The 18,008-nt window shown below is 32.5% G+C and overlaps 2 protein-coding genes across 5 annotated transcripts; both read right to left on the bottom strand.

Moving 5' to 3' along the window:
- Positions 1-304: 304 nt before the first annotated feature.
- Positions 305-1,684, bottom strand: LOC140052452 (uncharacterized). The gene has a single exon (XM_072098064.1). The coding sequence runs from the start codon at positions 1,682-1,684 to the stop codon at positions 305-307; it is 1,380 nt and encodes a 459-aa protein (XP_071954165.1).
- A 696-nt stretch (positions 1,685-2,380) lies between these two features.
- Positions 2,381-16,732, bottom strand: LOC140051233 (neuropeptide FF receptor 2-like). 4 transcript variants are annotated; one of them, XR_011845495.1, is made up of 6 exons: positions 16,671-16,732; positions 5,966-6,336; positions 5,226-5,638; positions 4,899-4,991; positions 3,277-3,668; positions 2,381-2,945 (listed from the first exon to the last, which is right to left on the bottom strand). XR_011845495.1 is itself a non-coding variant. In XM_072096371.1 (5 exons), the coding sequence occupies exons 2-5, from the start codon at positions 6,333-6,335 to the stop codon at positions 3,444-3,446; spliced, it is 1,101 nt and encodes a 366-aa protein (XP_071952472.1). In that variant the 5' UTR covers position 6,336; positions 16,671-16,732; the 3' UTR covers positions 2,381-3,443. The 4 variants fall into 4 exon arrangements, 3 of the variants coding, with proteins under 3 accessions (XP_071952472.1, XP_071952474.1, XP_071952473.1); XM_072096371.1 differs by having other exon boundaries at positions 2,381-3,668; XM_072096373.1 differs by lacking the exon at positions 4,899-4,991 and having other exon boundaries at positions 2,381-3,668.
- Positions 16,733-18,008: the final 1,276 nt, after the last annotated feature.

Here is an 18,008-nt window from a genome sequence, read left to right as displayed (position 1 = left end):
ACAAATTATTCCGAAAATTAGGTGACCTGCGACATCTTAAACATATAAGGAACTGATCTTACCATATATGGTTAATTTTTCGCCTATTAATGTTTATTAAACAGCTATAAAATGACGTATACTTTATGCTAATGTTTTCGCGCGAAACGTTGATGCCTCTGTGCCGAGAGAGGGCTTCTAAAATTAATGACGTCATGCGAAGTCGAAAATTTCGCGATAACGGTCATATTTCCCAACGCGGCTCTCCGACTGTATAGGACTTATTGGGCTTCCCATAGCAATGCCTTGTATTTGCCTATAAATGTTACCATTGAACGAGAAATAGGTTTTGTTCACAATTAAACCGTAGGAGCTCCATTATGTCTGTCACATGTAGTTTAGTTCTATCCAGAAGTGTCGGATCTGTTGTTAGGCGATTTTCGACAACTTTGAGGGCCTCTTCTACTGGTGTTTTTGTAAACAGACATACTACGTCAAACGAGACAAATGTTTCACTTGGTTTGACTATTATTTCTTTTAGTTCACTCGCCAACTCTCCTGAGTAAGTTACATAATGTTCTGTGTTTCCGACAAGTGGACCCAGGATTTTGGTGAGGAATTGTGCAACGGTGTAAAAAACGGTGTTGATGTTATCTACTATAGGTCTTAATGGCCGATTTGGTTTATGTATCTTCGGAAGACAATACGACCTAGGTACAATTTCAGCCGTGGGAAACAGCCATTCTTTCTCTCTGTAGTTGATTTTCTTTTCTTTGAACAACCTGCCTATGATGTTGACCACTTTTCGTTTATAGTTTTGTGTTGGATTACGTTTTAGCAGTTCGTAAACATTAGTGTCGCTCACCATGGTTCCCACTTTATCTTTGTAATCATTAGTATTTAGGATGACAGTAGATCTACCTTTATCCGCTGGGAGAATAAGAATAGATTTATCTTTCTTCAAGTTGTTTATGGCCTTTCGTTCTTTGGGGGTTAAATTTGAAGGTGGTAGAGTGGTAGATTTTACAATAGCTACAATTTTACTGCGAACGGTGTCTTGTTCTTCCAGGGGGACGAGATCAGCCGCTTTTTCAGCCGCTACTATGAGATCGTCAATGGGCATGGATCGTGGGCTCGCCGCATAGTTCAATCCCCTTTGTAATGCTGATATTTCGTCCTCACTAACCAACTTACTAGACAGATTTACCACCCATTTTTCTCTTAAGATCTTACCGGATAAATCCTGTTCTTGATGTAAATCTCTAGCTGCGTTTTCTGCTTTGTTTTTCCACCACAACAGTTTGTTTTGTTGTCGTGATCGGCATTTTAAGAATTCCGCTTCACACACTTTGTTTACGTGATTACATACATTGGTGATGTCCCCTCCGTTGGGAATTAGCGATACGATTTCCTCATTTAAATCTCTCTTTTTGCCTTCTAACTGTGTGATTTTGTTGGTGGTGATTCTTATTCTCTCGCGTAAAAGCTGTCTTTCTGCATGTTTTATTATTTCCTCTGCTTTAGACGATTTGATCGGTCGATATAATTTCAGGCTCGAAGGGGTAATGTCCAACCGCTTACAATGAAGGGAGAATACCCGGTGATTTCTCTGCCGTGAAATTTTCTTCGCGATATTTTCCTGTTTGCGTACGATGTTGATGGTTTCTTGACCATATTTTTCTCTTAAATCTTGAAAGAATTTCATTTAGCTTCGATTTTGTATAGACCTACAACCTACAACCGGAGGCGTACGACGTCATCAACAGATGACGTCAAGAATGACCAAGCTGCATTAACACTCCGGAGTCTGTTGAGAAGGATCTCTGATAGAGATCGAAACGTTCGAGTAAGTACTCCGTTAACTTGTGCTTTTACAAAAACGAAATTTGTCATCTATACAAAATCGAAGCTAAATGAAATTCTTTCAAGATTTATACTTTGTTTTAATTAACATAACCAATAACGAATAAACAGTGAATCAAGTACAGGTTTATTATTCTTCTAATAAATATTCCAGGTTTTGAATTTCAGTTTCGGAGTCGAAAATGTCAATGACATTTAAATACTCTCAATTATTTACATAAATAGACTACATGTTTTACTTTTTACAATCTATATTTCAATACACATTAAACAACAAACAGTCCAATCGAGTTCGAACAATACCATGAAAGCCCCAGTGGTCTAATGGTTAGGACATCTGCATATCAAGCAGGCGGTCCGAGTTCGAGTCTCGGTTGGGGCGACTTTTTCTCATTCTCACAGATTTCCTCATCTTTATCGTTTCAAATTAATTAATTAAATTTCAGTATATCACCGGGCGGTTTAGAATTAATGTTCTTTGCCTATTGTGTTTATATATATATATATATATATATATATATATATATATATATTACAGTCAAACGTTAATTAAGTCAATCAGATTAAATTGTCTTATTTCTTCACATTTGGCATAAGATAGGATTACGAAATGAACGAAGAAACATATTTCAATATATTTTTTAAAAGTCATTGATTGATGTTATGCAAATTTCCCTTTCAGTAATTTCGATATTTTAATAATATAATAATAATACTAATAAACGAAATTGAATATTAGGCCTATCGTCTGCTGTTGGCGTGGGGTCATGTATCGTGTCTATTTTATCTTTGGTATTTCAGGCCAAAGTAATGTTATTTGTTAACATTTATACCGTAATAAATTTGGTAACCGTTTCTATATTGTAATTAGAAAAATCACCAAATATGTCAAAGTAAGGTTTCATAGTCAGTGTCCTGTCGTGTCAAATATTTTGCTCCTGGATCAATGCTTCTATTTTTTTTTTTTATAGAAATCTTACATTTAGAATAATAAATTACAAACCCGGTTATAAGCTCCATCTTTTGTGTAAGTATAGGCCTATTTCACACGAATACAAAACTAGCACTATAGCACGGTGTTTCTTTCTAACTTGTAAACAAATCTAAAAGTATTATTCACAAGTATGATATTAAAAAAAAGAACTTGCGTGTTATATTTTGTATGTATTTGATTTCTTTTTCGTTGAAAATTAAAATCATTGTTTATTAAGTGTCGTGATCAAAATACTTCGGCCTGATGTTAATATAGTATACCATGATTGTGTAATGAACTCACTGTCGTTACAAGAGCAGCAGACAGGACATCTGGTGTGTGTGTGTGTGTGTATATTTGTGACATCACAACTTAGCACACTTTAACATTAAAGGTCCAATTTTCATGACGTCTTTCTATCAACTGTGACGTTCATGAAACACGCCATACTCTGCACTTACCATTACAAGATGATAAGGATTGCGTAATGGTACTGTCGTAATTTGCAGCTTGAGCGACGTAGATTACTTCAAAAGCACCTAAACAGCTGCGCATTTTGTGCCTTGTACTTCATCGGGTAAAGGTGTATGCATTTTAAAAAGTAGGCCTACTCTTTCAGCTGATCCTATCAGATACCTTGCTCGATAATTGTCTTGTCTGTGTGACTTGGGTACGTCTTTTTGCTGTATTGCTCTTTGTTGACCCTTATATACTTTTTTGAGTTGCATGTTAGAATCTGTAGAAAACCTTGACGAAAGTTTTCATTGAATCCGCAGTAAATGAACGGGTTGAGTGCACTGTTTGCGTAGCCCAGCCACAGACAGGCAAACAATATTCTGTTGTCTGGCTCATACTGAAAACAGAAAACATAAATTGTTATATAACCTAACATTTACTTTCATCAAAAGGTTTGTTTACAATTACTGGAAACTAATAAGCGTCAAAAACCGAAGATTTTAAAATAAAAAGGAAAGGAAATGAAGACTGGCGAAACTGCAAATTCCTTGGAAGTAAATTGGGACCCAGAGAGGATGTTAATAACAGAAAATGTCTCGCATTAGCAGCTTTCAGCAAGATAAATCACATACTCCAAAATAGAAAAATAACAATAAATCTGAAAATGAGAGTCTTCAACGTATACATTACAAGCATCTTTCTGTATAATTGTGAACTGTGGACAATGACAGCATCACTAAAAAGCGAAATCGATGTCTTTCAAAGAAAATTCCTAAAGAGAATAATAGGTATAAGGTGGCCGGAGAAAATAAAAAATGAAGATTTGTACAAAAGAACAGGAGAAATTGAGTGGAGTAAGAACGTAAAGAAAAGAAGGCTGACATGGTATGGTCACCTGCTCCGTTTAAATGAAAACACACCAGCTAAGATCGCACTCGGAGAGGCTCAGAGAAAGACCAAAAAACCAAAAGGAAGACCAAAAACAACATGGATGGCAAACATAAAAAAGGAAACAGAACTTTTCACACGCGGACCTATACACAATCCCATGCTTGCTCAAAAACGTAATGAGTGGCGAACACAAGTGAGACGCGCAATGTCTAACGACGATTAGCGTTTTAGGAGAATAAGGGTGAAGTTCTTTTAAATTACAGGCCGTCGTTTCGGACTTTTTGTCAAAAAAATAGTATTGTGCATCCACAGGGTGTGCATAAAGGCAGAGAAGACAACAACACAACAAATAACAACAACAAACACAATCATAGACTTAATGGTTTGGATAAAATGCTTTATTCTGAAAATCACGGCAAGAAAGAACATAACATGTTGCCGAGTTATGAAGTAGAAACTAATTGGATGCTACAAAGGCCGGGACAAACAAGCAAACAAAATAATGAGAGAAGTTGAAATTTGGTTGGGAAACAATAAATAAAACTGCAAGAACATGACCACGCGTGTTTACTGCGATGAGTTAGAAAAAGGTAAATTTTATGAGACGCCATCCGTGTAAAATGCGATTAGTGTGTGGCACCACCAATAGGGTGATTTTGTTAAATTTCTAAATCGAAGCACTTATCTCTTTGCGCGGATAGCCTTTGTATTGAAGATAAATCGCCATTCAACTTACGTCTATGTTCCATGACATATACATGTATACGACGTTGTAAGGCAGCCAACAGAATGAAAACGAACATACCACAACTACCAACATCTTCAGCACCTAAAGATGTAAAATGATTTAGTTCACGATTTCAAGAAATCCTGTGACGCAGACATTTTGGCAAAATTTTTAATTGACATTGACATGCGAGTACTCACTCAATGGAGAAACAACTTTGATTAATTGAATTAGGTATAAATAGGTATATGTTCTCTTGTAAAAGCTAAAAATGTTGATGGTGTTAAGTATTTAAATACAATACAGCTCACGGTAAATTAAAAAAATGATCGTCACCTTTCGTTTTGTTCGTTCTTGGCTCGATACAGTAGACTCAATCCTCTCACCCGGAGCACGTGAGACCAGTAGTTTTGTTGCAATCGTCAGATAAACGAAAATCATCAAACTCATTGGGGCAATATAGATGACCACAAATAAGACTGTTGTGTAAATAGCGGGTAATTTAGGATTAGACCATTCCTCGAAACAGTATGCTCTGTAATGTCCATCAGGATATGTCCATTCCTGATAACCCGTGTTTAGCAGTAGAGGTATGTTCACACAAATTGCTGTCAACCACACTGCCAGAATGAATATTCCTGCTCCACCATTCCGTGACGTCACACGTGATTTAAGCGGGAAAACGATCGCCAAGTATCGGTCGATTGCGATGATAGTCAATGTAAGAATGCTGACGTGTATCGATATTCCTTTAAAAATCAGAATACAAATGGTAATTTCATAAGAATTTGAAAGATGTCACAAGATTAATTGCCTCTATTCATATCAATGTCTTTTATTATTAATGAACAAAAAATGTGGGTATTTGTTTTTTTTTTCTTATTATTTTTTGACCTAAACATTCATTAGATGATCATAACACGTCGAAACGCTATTACATTTTTAGAAGATTAATATCATGTTTATAATATATTATTGTATCTACAGTAGGCTTATATATTATATAAGCCTACTGTGTAATGATAATAATATGATAATGGAAACCAAAGACTCCATATTAGACTATACATTCATACCTTGGAACACAGTGGAAAATTTACACATGAACTCTCCAAAGATCCAGTAGCGTTTTAGTTCGTGAACCAACAGCGTCCACTCAGTGAAAATGGCGATGGTGATATCGGCCACAGCAAGGTTCAAAAGATAGTAGTAAGTAGTGCCACGAAGCTGCTTGTTCTTGACTATAATAGTAATGACCACAGTGTTTCCAAACACTGTCAGAAAAATAAGAATTGCTATGGATATTGATTTCAGTAATATTGTATGAATTGGTAACGGTTCTTTGTCGTGGGCTGTTACGTAACTATACATTGCACTAGTTTGATAGTCGAAACTGGAGTTGTCCTGTTCACCTGTCGTGAAGTAAGCTGGCGTCACTGAAGGCATTCTGAAATAAGTTATAAAAAAACAATTATAGACTATTAAATTAGTGCATTAATATAAAGCATAAAAGTAGGCTCTTATGATCATCAATTATAATTAGGAAAACACTATTATTATAGTATAAACATTACGTTCTAAGACTTGTTTAACAAAACAGAACCGGACAATGATTTGTGCTTTTTTAGTGAATCGATTTGTCAAATTACATAAATCACTTTTCATTAATGTTTACAATTACGGTTTTACTCTCACTGCTTGTTAAGCAGATTTTTGTTTTATTTTGGCAAATAAAAATTCCTATCTCTTTGTCTGTTCAGCGTTAAAAAAATCTACTCATTCTCACTTATCTCTGTCTCTCGCGAATATAATACTTGTCAAAATATGTTGATATAATACTAATGGCAGTTTTTGACACGTCAGAAATGAGCAATGTTTTAAAAATGAACTTTTTATTATAAACAGAACCTCAATATGGTTAATAACGTTGTAATGACATTTATTATGGTATTTTGCGTGCAGTATACTTTAATTTAAATAAATGTGTGGCATATTTAAAGTACCTCATCGATAAACTGTACACGTTTGAAATAATTTATCGCATTACAATGATCTAATCAATACCTATTTTTCTGGGTTTTATTTAAATAGATTTTGTGTTATGTGATTTAACATTTGTTCCACTTACTAACAGATATTTTACACACAATTTCAAGCTAAATAAATAAAAAAATCTTAAGTAGCCCACAAAAGGAAGCATCAATAAGCATAATCATACATTATTCTAGTCGAGTCAGTCATCCAGAAAAATAAATCTTATTTAGACAAATTTCACACATTATTTTAATTACAAATCGTATGAATTACATACAATATATGTATGTTGTGTGAGTGTGATGTGGTTCGCTTAATCGTAGGTTAGTCAGTCATGGCATTTTGACTTTCAAATGCATGATGTTTTGCTTTTTTCTACCTTTACAACCATTTTGAATATCCATTACACCAGTTATTAACTATTTTATGATGCTGCCTTTTACTGTGCTGTTTACAAATATTCAAACCACCAACTATTGTGACTATTAATCATCAACTATAATGTTTTTTAATATTTGGTTTGGTATAGCAGGCATAGAGAATAGTACCGAACCGAACGGTAGATGTACGGTGAACAAATTACTAGTATATTATATCAATTTCGGTGTTTTAAGAATGTTTTCAATTATTGGTTAATTGTAATACTTTTCATCAGCTAAGTTTGATGTAGTATTTGTAGTTTGACGGATAACCTTATCCGGAGTTTTAATTGCTCTCTTAAAGTTAAGTAATTTTATATTGCTAGTTTTATGAGTGTAAATTGTTGCCATTTCCTCGGCTTTAGGTCACTTACACCTCTACTTACATAAAGTCATATTTATATTATCATAGATCAATATCAGAAGATGAAATGATAGATTCTAAAGTGCTCTTCTGTAGATGTCATCTGAACTTGTCTCATACTTGTCAGGGCTAGAGATTAATATCGATGTAATCATTTTACAAGATTTAAAAAAAATTCAGTAGGTCTTACATAAATCGCCTTACGGTTGTTTAATTTAAACTTTCACCTGAAGGATTGTCAACATCAGTAAAACTATATATAGTTTTTTTATCTATTTAAATAGATCTGGATCTACAGTCCGCTTCCACCTTGACTTTCGTTACTAGTGTTTTCAAACCTTATCATTTTCACAGTGGACCTTTTGGCATCCGGCCATTTCCTACCTTTTCAGCACCTTGCTTGTTTCCATTCGGTTTTCGGTCTTTTCTATTAAAGTACGTAATGTAAATAATATATAGGCCTACAGTTGTGACATTACAGCATTGTTCGTTACGAGTTACTAATACAAGCTAACTCTATTTTCAGAATTGTTCAAAACTGAATGTACGAAACGATTTCTGAATATTAATGTTTTTTTAGTGAAATGTAGTATTTTTGTAGTTCGTACGCTAAGTTTGAAAAGTAGGATCCTTGATTTTCTTCCATCCTGATTCAGGTTTATGTTTCACGATCGTGACATGCTGTTTAAAACGTATCTTTATATTTCCCTTATTAGGATACATTAACAAAAATATGCTTTATATTTTACCTTCTACATTTTTTCATGTGTATGCCTGAAATAAAACATGAAACGGTAAAGGTCCACTATCACTTATATTAAAGAAGAATCTTCATATTGCGTTAATAGCAAAATAAATTAGGCTTCGAATAATTATAGAGAGTGCTGTATCTCCGCAATGCTAATGCTCCAGGCTATGATACAGTCGTTACATAGGGAACATGTACTGGTGTATCACGGAACTTGCCTATGATACTGTGTACAGTTAGATACAGTAGGGATAATTATTGTCAACGAACTTGAACTTGAACTTTATTATTGCAATACATTATATAAATGCATGGAAGTTGAACAAAACATAGCACTTAACAAGTAATCATAGATAAACAAGATACATAAAGAACATATACACATTATTCGCCGGGTTTATTATAAGATTATCTGCCGATTATTTACATACGAAATCGGCAAGTGGCTGGAATTGGAAAAACAGAACGTAGGTCTAACACTGTATCTTTGATGATGAATAAGAACTGTGTTTGTCAGCAGTGCGCTTTTCTCTTTATATCTATTCAAAAAAGTTTCCGTTTCACTAGTTTCATTCATTGTCTGATTGAAAGAAGCGATTTTCAATTTCACTATTTATCGTTGAATGCCAAATAATTCTGTATTGCAATTATCATTACTTACATGCGTTATTCGTGTATACAATAACATACAACATCAATATACCGGTATTATGAATATTTTTAAAAAGCTATTTCGGTTTTACACATGTTTTATTCTATTATTTTCATTTTATTTAGTATTAGCTGAGCATAAGAAAGAAATAACATTTTAATTCTGTAAATCCAATTGATGTTATATACGATCGAAGTTTTTCCAAACAAAATTTCAATAAAATAAATCGCATTGCCTCAAGTAATAAGAAGCATTACGATATATAGATCGAAGAGTATATTCACTAATTTCAGTACGTATGCAACGGTATTACTTTCGATTTTATATTATTAATAATGCTTTCACAATAGTCTACAAACTATAAAGTCTAGTAGAATATGATTACTAGCTCTTTCATTTGTATAACATATTTTCAATTTCATCATTTATACTTTGAACGTTAGTGGTATTATTGTGGGTTGGTAACATATTATACAAAATACAATTATACAACTTTAAGTTTTACACATATATTAAAATGATTAGTTTTAAAAATAATTAGGGAGTTGAACCAATCTAAGACTAAGGGTCACTGACTTCTTTAGTGTAAATATAAATCCAAAAATTATATAAAAAAAAAAAAAAACCTAAACTATGTTCAATAGTATGTGGTACTCTTGAACCAGTTCAAATAATTTTAGAATTATCTTTCATCATTCAGAAAAAAAATAAAATCGGAATGATCAGTAGCTGGATTAACTGTAAACGAAAATGGATAAAGATCCCAGATGTATGTGAATAATTTTTTATTTATTTATTGGTAAGCAGCGTATCTTGGACCATTGAGGTATAATAATTAAAAACCTCAATGCTTGGACAAACTATACAATACTTTTGTATCTTAAATGGTAATACCGCAATAATTACATAGTTGAATATCAGTGAATTCAAGTCAGTGATATATTAACAATAGTCACAAAACTAAATTAAATTTTGATAAAAACCTTATTATAAACGCATTTATATTACTGGGAAATTATTAATTTTATTTTCGTAATATTAATCTTTAATTACCTCTAGAATAAAAAAAATATAATGAACATGTTGATATATCGAGGTCAAAGCCATCTATAAAAACATGTAATGAAAAAGACATACTGCACTGCTGTCAAGATAGCTGAAAGCATCAGTACTAATACTTAAATCAGTCTCAGATAAGTATGTCTTAAATATCGTATACAGCGATAGTAATACAACGTGTCAGATCATCATCGTGTTGAAATCGTGTAATTCCAATGGTAATAACTATTATTGAAATGCAATCATGGGAGGGGTGGAGAAGATTAATTAATGCTATTTTTACACAAAAATGTAGAAATAGTATTTGTTTAATTACTTCATAATAATTAAACACGATTCTTATTGCCGTAATAAAATCGGAAAATTTCGTTCCACAAAGCGCCACTCGGCTACGCAGCTGTCGATCGAGTAAAAAAGTTCGTTTCTGAGCGTTTTTTTATAGGCCGAATCGTCAACAGTATCAACGGTGACAACATGTATATACGTGTACGGTACAAAAGGCTAAATTAATGTAGCTCTTCGTATTGCTAATCAAAAACGATTGACTCGCGTTTCATTTAAATCATTTTAACAGATTGCGAACAAGTCCGATTTACAGTTAAGAATGTTTCTGGCGTAAACAACAGTAATATACTAATATTTAAAAAACGTGTTTGTTATATACACAGGTTTTATAAATAGAGAGCTAACGGTCGTATCTTTCGATTTGCCTCGACCTAGGATATGCATTACGACATTTTTCCAAAACGTCTGCACTAAAAACGGATTACGACAATGAATGTGATACAGAACTTAGGGTCCTATAATTTCGAGCAAAATTGAGTCCGACGCAGGGATTTACCATAATGTCATGGGTAATCGAACGCTCACCATGTCAGAGTCTAACCATGTTGATAATAATAATAATAATAAAACATATCCGTAATTCATGATACACGCCTTCTTCTATATAAAATAACAAAAGACATGTGGTATTGACTTGCTTTTGACAATTATAATAATCATGCTTTTTTTTTACTTATACTCCAAATTACCGATAACCAGACCTATATAAGTTTTCCAATTGAACCATGATTAGATTGCCTCTAGCAATAAAAGATAGGCATATACAGTTTGAGTCATATATGGCTCATATACATACGGGTGACCATTATAGCTTGAGCATACAAAGGCTCACTTTTAATTTTCCTTCACCGCTGAGTTATACTCTATCTATGTCGTAAAGCAATTGGAGCACAGACACAAAATGTATCTAAAGGATCCAGATTAAATCGAAGCATGACAGCCTTAGATAACCTCAACGATCGTAATTAAGATAATGGGTAAAATCCTTGAAGAGGCTATCACTAATGTAGCAATTATATATTATTTGAAATATGTATTTAGTATAACATCATATTTCTCTCATTTTTCTAATTACTTACAAAGTATACACTGTTGATCTTGGTTAATTACCTTTCATGGCATGTTAGTGATGCGCTGATGTTTAAGGTGTTGTTCAGTTCGACATATGACATTTAAAAATAAAGATAATCTTCTGAGCAAAGCTTTGTTGACTGTTAGGACCGTACAATCCTCACCTTTAAAATTTTCGATTAATAATTAATAATTTTCACTGCGGAGTTAGAAGGTATAATCAATTGTGAGTTTTTAATAAAATAAAGAAAAGGCAAAAAAAAAATGTGGTCAGATATGGACCGTAACAATTTAGCAAGGTATAAAATTAACGTTTATAAAATTGATATTTAGGTAAAGTAAAATATAACTTTTTTTTGATTGCCTGAAAGAGATGAAAAGAGTTATAAAATAAAGAATTCTGTGGTAAATTATACGTACATTGTTAAGGATTGAAAAACGTGTAAAGAGTGTATAACATAGAAGAAATTTTTTTTTTCTTCCTTATACTATTGTATTATTGTACTGAAAGTTACTTAATGTCAATTATATTGTATTGTATCATTACATTACTCATGTGCAATGCATTGTAAACGAACATTTTATTGATGAAGAAATAAAAGTGGGTCGATCCTACATAAGACAAAAAAAATAATTAATAATTTTAATCTCTACTCGACCACCACATTACATTTTTGTTTACAAAAATTCCAACCGATTTGTCTGTGACGAAACTTGGTGTCTTCTCGATTGTGTTGGGGACGTCACAGTTCCACTACGATGTAGTGATTCAATATAAATTTCACGTTCATTAATTTATTTGACTGTTTGTACGTTGTCAAATAGAACGTTATGGTCAATGTACATTGACCGTCTTCTGGAAGTGTGTTTTTAGACGTTTGTCAACGCACGTTGGCTGAGACGTCAATATATCTTATACCGTGATAAGAATTATTTACAGAGTTTATTAAAAGAAGGGCATGTTGTAAAATTATATTACACGTTTATTTTATAATAAGTTTTTAAAAATCTTAAATACTTACATGCGACAACTATTTATATGTCAACTTATTTATATCCTCAATTGCTCATTTTGTGTTTCAACTGAAAAATTTAACTTCAGTTATATTCATATTGGCCTATGGTATGGAAACTTTCGGACGTTTGTCATATCAATTCGAGATGTTAAAACATCATAAAAAAGATTTTACACTTATTTAAAAGACAACGCTACAACAAATCTTTAATAACACCAAGGTCAATAACATTTCAAAGGTTACACCATCACCATCTACCAATATCGGCAGTATCTGTGATATCGGATTTTACCACATTTGAACTTAGTGCATACCATGTTATTATCATCCATAATTATACCCTCTGATGCATATACCAATCATAATTATGTTTACTTTTGAAAATGTGATGGATCACAGTTGTAATGATAAGGGTAATATAGTTTAACATTCGCTGTGACCTGTGGGTCAGGAAAGTCAAAGAACTTCGGTGAGCTTCGGTTTAATATAATACGATTTAAACATGCTTGTACTTTCTACTTGATAGTATTGCCAGTGCTGTATCTCCACATTCTATCTATTCAAATATCATAGACATATTTGTTACTACAAAATCCCATCGATATAACATGCGGTGCCTTTATCATGTAAGGTTAGGTTACTTCTAGATACATGTGAAACACATGTGATGTTGTATTACCAAATATTCCTATGATGCTTAGAAATATATACAGTACCGAGAATCGGCTGGTATAGTCTTTTATTCTTGGGAAAGGAGCCTTAATATTCTTTTTAAATGATTTGAGAACGGTATTAAAATCAATACAGTCAGTTATTTACATTACCATGCCCAAGACTTTCTTAGGCTTGGAATCATCTTGTAAAGTTCTCAGTTTCCGAGTCCCATAACCAGTATTATTTAAGTAATCTTTTACATTATCGATAAGCTAGGACTGATGACTTTGCTGTATTCCAATTTATACAAATGCATTTGATTTTAAGATTAATTGTCACAGTAGGCGTCAATTCCGACTTAATAAATTAATAATTAATCGAAAATATAGCGTTTCATATATCAAAAGTTTCATCAAGATTAAATTAATATAAAATAATGATGATAACAGCGTATCATTTTAAACTCGTATATCATTTCACAGTGGTCACTTTTTGCTTATTCAGGCAGCTCGATGCTAGTAACGATGTCAAATATAAGCCACGGGTGGAAAACTATCTTGTACAATCTAATATATACACAAGTATAACATGGGATTAACGTTGAAAAATATACTGCACTTATTACCACCCATCCAATTTTATGCATAATCAAGCCAAAAATAGTTCATGGTAAATTATTAATTTTAAAAAAAATATTTCTGTTTGAAATATTCATTTAGACAAATTTAATGGTTTCGTTGAATTTCCATTAGTATTCAATTAACAAGTATTAAGAAACCAGTCTGTAAATAGCAATCTCAATTAGCATACAGATAATGGAGATATTATTATTGTAGAATGAAATTAATTCAAGTATACTTTTTAATTACAATTTGTTAAATACCATTATACATAAGTAAAATTAAGAACGTAATCTGTATATCTATATAATAAATCACAAATTAGCATGGCCTACTAATATTACTAGTACAATTTCTATTTAATGTATCAGTATAAAACAAATACCGTATGTACATGTGCGTCCTATTTCTTGATCCACTAAATCAATCTGAAATTCATTCAACCTAATTACATTAAATGCTATGTAATGTTATATTTAATTTTTAAATACAATTTTTTTTCATACACTAACAATATTGAAAAAAAAAATCAGAATTAACATTAATATATTGCAGATATCAGCAGGAATACACAGTCAGGAAATCGGATTCTCTTATAAAGTCTCGTGGCATATCAAAGCACAACTTGACAATTAGTTCGACTATGTTTTTAGATGACAGTCACAACGCCATTACGACAAATGTTGTCATTTACTAATAATGTTCAGATGTAATTAGCTTTTGACTGAAAAGTGACTGATAACGCAAATGTATTTACGTCACAATAAGACAAATATCGTATTGGTCCAGTTCCGTTTATGTCAACATGATATAAATAAAAGGCAAATCACTGAAAACCAAATGCTACAGTGGGTGAATCTCAATGGATAGTATAAGGAAAAACCCGCTTCAAATCGATAATGGTATAATGGTATTATGGTTGTACAACATGATAAAAGTGTGGTTGTATTACATGATATAAGTTTGGTTGTACGACATGATATAAGTTTAGTTGTACGACATGATATAAGTGTGTTTGTACAACAGGTATAAGTTTGGTATAGCCTGGTTGTACAACATGGTTATAAGTTTGGTTGTACAACATGGTTATAAGTTTGGTTGTACAACATGGTTATAAGTTTGGTTGTATACAACATGGTATAAGTTTGGTTGTACACCATGGTACTGTATAAGTTTGGTTGTACACCATGGTACTGTATACGTTTGGTTGTACACCATGGTACTGTATAAGTGTGTTTGTACACCATGGTACTGTAGTGTGTTTGTACACCATGGTACTGTATAAGTGTGTTTGTACACCATGGTACTGTATATGTTTGTTTGTACACATTGGTATAAGTTTGTTTGTACACCATGGTATAGTCGGTCGGGTTGTACATAGTCATGTTATGTTAATAACACTTTCTTATGTGTACATATCTTGTCATTTTGGAAATGTACGATATATCTCCTGGCTATAATACATAGATTGCGAGTGTGGTATTCAACCCAATTTCCATAATTCAAAGATACATTTACCGCTGATGTCCGAACTTCACATTTATTATTTTTGATTGTCAAAAAGTACAAAACACTTTTAATTATTTAACGATGATTCATAATTTTGCTAAAAGCCATTCTTGTTTCAATTAAAATCGTGCACATTCACAAATGTAATATATTTTACTAAGATGATGCTTTTGTCGTTATAACAAGTTAAAGATACATTGTCTCATGAAAGAACCTTGTTAGTTAAATGGGCCATTTTAGTGTCACATAGTTATTTAATATGACAAAAATTGGATTTGAAAAAATTGTTATCTGACAAAATCGTAGTTTAAAGAAAACAATATTCAATGATTGTTTTGCTAAATTTATTACTATTTAAATAAGCAAAATCATTGATTTTGTTATTATTTATTTTTTTTTTTGCAATAGTGAGTACTTTTATTCAAACTACAAAATAGGCCTACCTTAGGCCTATTCAAAGTTTGGGTTAGGGTTAACCCTTCTTGGCATCTTTAATTTTCTTTTTGTATATTTTTTTTTATAAATCTTTAGCAGAAGAGTTTGTTGAGTACTTTTCCACGCAACAAGAATACAGTAACAAAATAATTAACTAAAGAATAAGTAGAAGAAAAAAAGTGAACCAATGCGCTTGAAGTGGACGGACGTTGAATTATAGACGTATACTAATTTTTCAATATTTTGGAGTAGATAACATTTTGCTAATGTGTATTGTGTTCTTACTAATAATAACTTATACAATGCATTGATGCTAAAAGAAATAAAATACATTAACATATTATTACGATGCAGGCAAGTATAATTTCTAACGAGTTTTGTTTGAATACCAACCGACTAAACTAAACCAGAATATTTATATATGCCAAATATGCACTAAGTTAATTAATAATATTTTAAATCGCTTCCAATTATTTTACCGATACCGCAATAATTGAACTAAAAACTATTATAATCAACCAAACAAAATAAAACACATTAAGGCTGAAAGAAATCAATAATCATTTGAATGACTTACAAAGAGAAAAATAACACGATAAACGTTACCTTAAAACTCTATAGAATACAGTAAATCTAAACTGTAGGACTGTTTCATGTTTTGTGTATAACAAACTTGAAATATACGTTCAAGATAAGAAATGGAAACAGATTTTAAGACATTTTAAAAGAAACTGATAGTAAATATATGAAAAATGATGTGCTAATTCTTATAATTATATTCTAAATTAATTGGGTGATATAAAATTAACAGTATACACATTTTTACGCTGAAAGAAAATGAATATTATAACTTACGTGTTTTATCGTTCCAAGTCGATTAAACCTAGCTCAACTGCGAATCCACTCGTTCTGGCTAACAAGACGTTTTAAATGATGTTTTTATTGAACTTCAAAAAGTGGGCGGGAAAACGCGGAACAATCATAGTTCGATGTCTTTATCAAATTATCATCACGTTAGCAGGCGTACGCTTGTTTGCCTAACGATTTGAAGGAGTTGATGAAATCATGACGTAATAGTCAAATCAAGGTACTGATGTGAATTATGGAGAGGATTGTAAGATGCGAACAGTTCATCGTCTGCCTCCTGTTCTAGTAGCGTATCGAATTGTGAAGGATTTTAATTCACGTGGAACAAGCTAGCCAATCAGTGCTAATGCATTATAGAAAATCGTTTGGTTGACAAACGTCTTGAGATGTCTTGCCATATTCATATCCATCTACATACATCTTGTGTTTTCGATTGTTGAATACCGTACCTTGAAGTCAACTCTTCATTATATTAGTTTGTTTCTTTAACATTAGTTATTCTCTTCTTTGTGTTTTACATATTTTAAGGAAACAATTTTTGAAATAAACCACTTTGTTTAAAATGTTTCTTATTATTCCAAATACCGAATTGGATTATCACACTGTTTACTAAAAGTAAAACTGCAATTGCAGAACCTGTGTTCAAATGATGTCACATGAACATGATTCCTTTAAGCATGATACAAACAGAATAAAACGTCAAATAGTTTAGAAATGTCTCTTGGAGTATGGATTAGCAGCGCTTTGGACGTGTAAAATAACAAGGCCATATACATAGCTGCAGTCGCGTGCTCAAGTAAGTGTTTACCGACCAACCGACCGACCGACCAACCAACCGATATAGTGAGCTTCATGCGACTAAAAAACAACACTTAATTAGATATTAGTAGATCTAATTGTAAAATGCTGAACATAATATCCATAATGGTGGTTGAATATAACGAATTGAATAGAAGGCAGATAGACAAAATGAGTCATTTTCGGTGCACATGAGTTTATGGAGTTGGCCTACGTCGGGAGATCATACAGTGTTCTTCTGCGTGCATCTGCCACATGACCCGTGGAGGAATTCATGGATCATTCTAAAGGCCAATTTACACAGACGAGTGATAACGGTAATAGAATATATAATCTACGTTATTCCTTATGATCATTTACACAACTCGGAGCGGATGGGCAGTTTCCGCTGATGATAGTACAGATTCTACGTAGGACAAGCTACGCGGTTAACCGCTCGCCTGTGTGTAAATTGGCCTTAACGGGACCAACAGCTCACCAAAATTCGATCAGTAGCTGAGTGATACAAAAGGAACAGCACGTTATTTT

The sequence above is a fragment of the Antedon mediterranea genome, chromosome 6 (assembly GCF_964355755.1).
Source record: "Antedon mediterranea chromosome 6, ecAntMedi1.1, whole genome shotgun sequence".
NCBI lineage: Eukaryota > Metazoa > Echinodermata > Crinoidea > Comatulida > Antedonidae > Antedon > Antedon mediterranea.
The sequence above is the reverse complement of the archived record's forward strand: the minus strand, read 5'-3'. Positions and strand labels throughout refer to the sequence as shown.